This window comes from Simochromis diagramma, unplaced genomic scaffold, assembly GCF_900408965.1.
Source record: "Simochromis diagramma unplaced genomic scaffold, fSimDia1.1 OVJJ01000026.1, whole genome shotgun sequence".
In the NCBI taxonomy this organism is placed as follows: domain Eukaryota; kingdom Metazoa; phylum Chordata; class Actinopteri; order Cichliformes; family Cichlidae; genus Simochromis; species Simochromis diagramma.
This window is the reverse complement of record NW_024386985.1, coordinates 5,606,856-5,610,977: the sequence shown is the minus strand read 5'-3', so window position 1 is coordinate 5,610,977 and position 4,122 is coordinate 5,606,856. Positions and strand designations below refer to the sequence as shown.

General features: G+C 43.4%; 1 protein-coding gene across 1 annotated transcript; it reads right to left on the bottom strand.

Annotated features, from left to right (window-relative positions):
- Positions 1 to 1,322: 1,322 nt before the first annotated feature.
- Positions 1,323 to 3,822, bottom strand: rxfp3.2b (relaxin family peptide receptor 3.2b). The gene has a single exon (XM_040039834.1). The coding sequence runs from the start codon at positions 2,904 to 2,906 to the stop codon at positions 1,704 to 1,706; it is 1,203 nt and encodes a 400-aa protein (XP_039895768.1). The 5' UTR covers positions 2,907 to 3,822; the 3' UTR covers positions 1,323 to 1,703.
- Positions 3,823 to 4,122: the final 300 nt, after the last annotated feature.

The following is a 4,122-nucleotide window of genomic DNA, read 5'->3' as shown; positions in this document are numbered from 1 at the left end:
TTTCACACAAAAGCTGCGCTGAAGAGCGAGAATCCCATTCTCAACAGAAGAGACGAAGAAAATCTGCCCCCTCTATCTGACATGCAGTCTAGTTAGCAAAACCTTTGTTCATTATTTGTGCAGCGCAGTGCTGCTGTTGTTAGTGATTGAAGGAGAGCTGCACAAACACAGAATGAGAAAGTTAAAGCTCATCAATAAAAGAACAGAGAAGGGAGTCTCTGTTGTCTGATGCCTTCTTGCCGGTGTGGGATTGTTTACATAACATTAGCACCACTTTATTTTGCACGCTCTCAGCACCTCTGACTATTTTCCTTTTTTGTCTCTACTCCTACGGGCTCTGAATTCTAATGTGATCTGGCCCAATTATTCAAAATAGTTCAAGCTGAGTTTTTTATTTAGTCTTTATTTTATTTACAGGATTATCAGTCATTATGATTTAAATGAAAAAACATCGAATTAGCAGCTGTCTTGTATGAAAGCTGATGCTATGACCACAGAAGCTCCAGTCAACATATGTATCTGTTCAATCTACCAGAGATAAAAAGGCTGTTTGTGGCACTGGTGGTCTGTCCACCATGAGATGCCTTTTTTTTAAATGAAAAAATGCTTTGGTTTAAAGTAAATGTCTGACATATAATGCAGATTTTTAGAGGAAATTCGACATAATTCATTATAATTTTCAGTCTGACACATATAAAGTAAGAAAAAGAACGCATCTGAGTATATTTGCATGGCTGTCTAAGGTCAGCGAGAGTGAGACAGAGAAATAATGATCGTAAATTTTTCATCTTGTGTGCATACAACACAGTATACGTGCTCAGTTCAAATATGAATCATATACTATTTGCTGCACAGGGGTATAAAATCTTAAATGGATCACTTCAAGTCCTAATCCTCAAAGCTTTCCACAAGGGAGACGTTTATCTCACTAACTATGCACTCATTACGCTGAAGTCTTTGATGCCATGCTGCCTTACCCCGAAAAGCTCAGGAAATTGATTTTAGTTCTTGTACATTTTATTTGCCTTTTATTTTTTCACAAGAGATGAGTCATTTCTCCAGGACAATGCAACAAGCACTACTATTTTACTCCATACATCTACAAAAATAAAATGTACAAATTCTTTTTTCCCCCCGCTCATTTCTTTAGTTTTTCCACAGATACAACAACAGGCGATTAAATTGCTCTTTTCTTTTATGATATTTTAAATAAAGCAAACACTTCTAAGCATCACTGTCCTGCTTTTTTAAAATTAATTATTTTGATTCCATTTGTTCCATTGATTATACTGATGAAAGAATTACACACTTGTACCAGTAAACAAACACAAACACAGTAATTTACCGGTATGCAAAAAAAAAAAAAATCACGCCTGAGTGCTGCAACTATTTGAATCTCACTTTGGATTAACAGCTATACATGTCCATGACACGAGAGCAGTACTGCTCGACAGAAGCGGGGAGACTGAAACAGTGAACAACTGTAACAACAGAAATATGTGATGCAGAGGAAATCTTGAGAAACACAGTAGAAGTGAGGCACATCCTACCGTGCAGTACATTATAATTCTGCATTTTTTTTTTTTTTTTTTTTAAAGAAATGCGATTTTCTGCATCGACAGAGTAGGTGAGACATATGCCCTCTTGGTAAACAGATCAATAGTACTGTAGGTGGAATGTTTCGAGTTCCCCAATCATCCCAGTCAGACATCCATTTGGACCAGCACCAAAACAGGTGGTGCCTCAGCCACTTTGGCCTTTCGACGCAGCAGATGAGTCAGGCTCCTGAAAGATGGCGTGGCGTGCAGGAGAAGTTCCTTGAGGCCTGCCCGAAACTCCCGGCGGATCAGGCAGTAGAGCACAGGGTTGAGGCAGCTGTTGGTGTGCGCCAAGCAAACAGTCAGAGGGAAAGCATAGGCCTGTGCATTGTAGAAAGCTTTGCTGAAGGGCACAAGGTCAAACTTTATGAGCACACCCCACAGTGTCAGTGCCTGATTAGGAAGCCAGCAGAGAAAGAAGGAGAGAACTACGATGACAATGGATTTAGTCACTTTGGAATGACGCTTTTGCCGGCTTTGGTTTGCCTCTGGGCCCGCTGCACCTGCAATGCGCCGGCTTAGGATGAAGCGAAGCAGCAGCAGATAGCAGACGGTGATTATAACTAGAGGAATAAGGAAACCTACTAGGACCTTTTGAAGCTGATATAGACCCAGAAGGAGCTGTGGATCCCAACTGCCAGAGTCTGGGAAGCGCACCAGGCAAAGCTCCTCATCAGATACTTGGGCACTGGTGGAGTAGATGGCATGAGGCAAAGTGGCCAGCAAAGAAACAGCCCAGATGCACAGGCTTGTCCACCTGGCTCTGGCAGCTGCTGTCCGTCGGCTGTGTATCTTCAGTGCGGAGGAGATGGAGTAATAACGTGCCACGCTCATAGCTGTGAGGAAGAATACACTGGCATACATGTTCATGGTGGTGACAGAGCTGATGAGTTTGCACATCACACGACCAAACGGCCAGCGGAAGTCCAGGGCTGTGTCCACTGCCCAGAAAGGCAAGGTCAAAACAAACTGTAGATCTGTGATAGCCAGCCCCATCACAAAGCAGTTGATGGACGACTGCTTCTGCCTGTAACGGGAGTGCAACAGATACAGAGCCAGTGAATTCCCCACCAGCCCCAGAGCGCAGACGATAGAGTAGACACACGCTATCATCACACGTACCACTACGCTGGAGCTGTCTCCTTGAATTTCCATGATAGATTCCTTGGTGAGGAGCTGCAGCCAGCAGTGCAGTGACATGTTAGTGGTGGAACCTTCGCTGCAGTTCCCATTGTAGTCGTCCTGTAGTATTTGTTGTTGACATGGCTCGGGTGCCACCGTTTGAACTCCAGACTCATTCAGCTGCATGGTTGGCCTCTCCTTCTCACATATCACCTCGTAGGGCAAAGTTGAAGAGCTGCCGTGTCTTCAGAACACAGAGAAAAAAGTTTGTGCAGATGGCATTTGCAGCATTTCTGTTGCATGTGTCATCAGATTATCTCCCATGGCGCTGTAGATTCCATCCTCTGCCGCCGTTATTCTCTCCTCATTTCTCCACACACTACTCACAGCTCTCTGCGCGCCACGTCCGTTTATAGGTTTCGCGTGAACGCGCAAAGCTCTGCCCCGCCGTTGACGCTCTTCACCTCACCAAGAGGATGATAGGACCAGAGCGAATCCGCGCTCTTACAGCCGCAGCCACATCAAAGTCTCCCAGAATGTCCGTCAGCGCTGAGTCTTAATGTATTTTGACAGGACAGTGGCACATCCATAATCTTGTTTGTACAGTGTCACCTGTGAACAGGAGCTTTTGGAGACGTGGAGACAGTGTACGCATAAAATATGCACAGAGCGGACTGACTGTACACGGCGCTGTGTTTGACGTGATCGTTCGGGACGTTTGTTGAGGAGCTGAAGGACAAGGATCAAGGACACAGCATCACATTTATGTTTCTGATTAGCATCAAAGGCGAATTTAAAGGCGGTGAAACCACGTGTACCCGTGTAACGTTTATTATTATGCCAGCAGCTAAGAAATATTAGCCTGCAATAATACTACCTAGAAGTTCCGAAGTCGTATAAGCGCGTTAATCACAGACTTATGATTCCACTTTGTTAGGGACACTTCGTCACCTTCGAAGCGGATATCTAATCAGCCAATCACACAGTAGCATCTCACCTGTCGTTTAGACATATACAGTTCTGTGCAAAAGTCTCAAACCACCCCTCAATTCTTTATATTTTGCTTCCCATAAAGTAATTTCAAAAAGTCGTCTTGAGCAACCCCCCCCCCCCCCCGAAAAAGCAAAAAACAACAACAACAACAACAAAAAATAGATTTTCTTTCAACACTGACTTTTTCATTTATTTGTAGTGCTGACCATTTGAGAGGATTTTTAATATTTGTTTGTTATGAAACTTAACACTGACTTATGAATCACTAAAGCATAGAAAATGCACCGGGGCGATGAAGGGAGGAACAGTTCTCCTTGAAAACAAAAATAATTAAATAAAAAGGTCTAAACTACACAGGTTAAGTGGCAGACCTCAAATGAAGAACAAAACAGATAAACAGTATCTGATT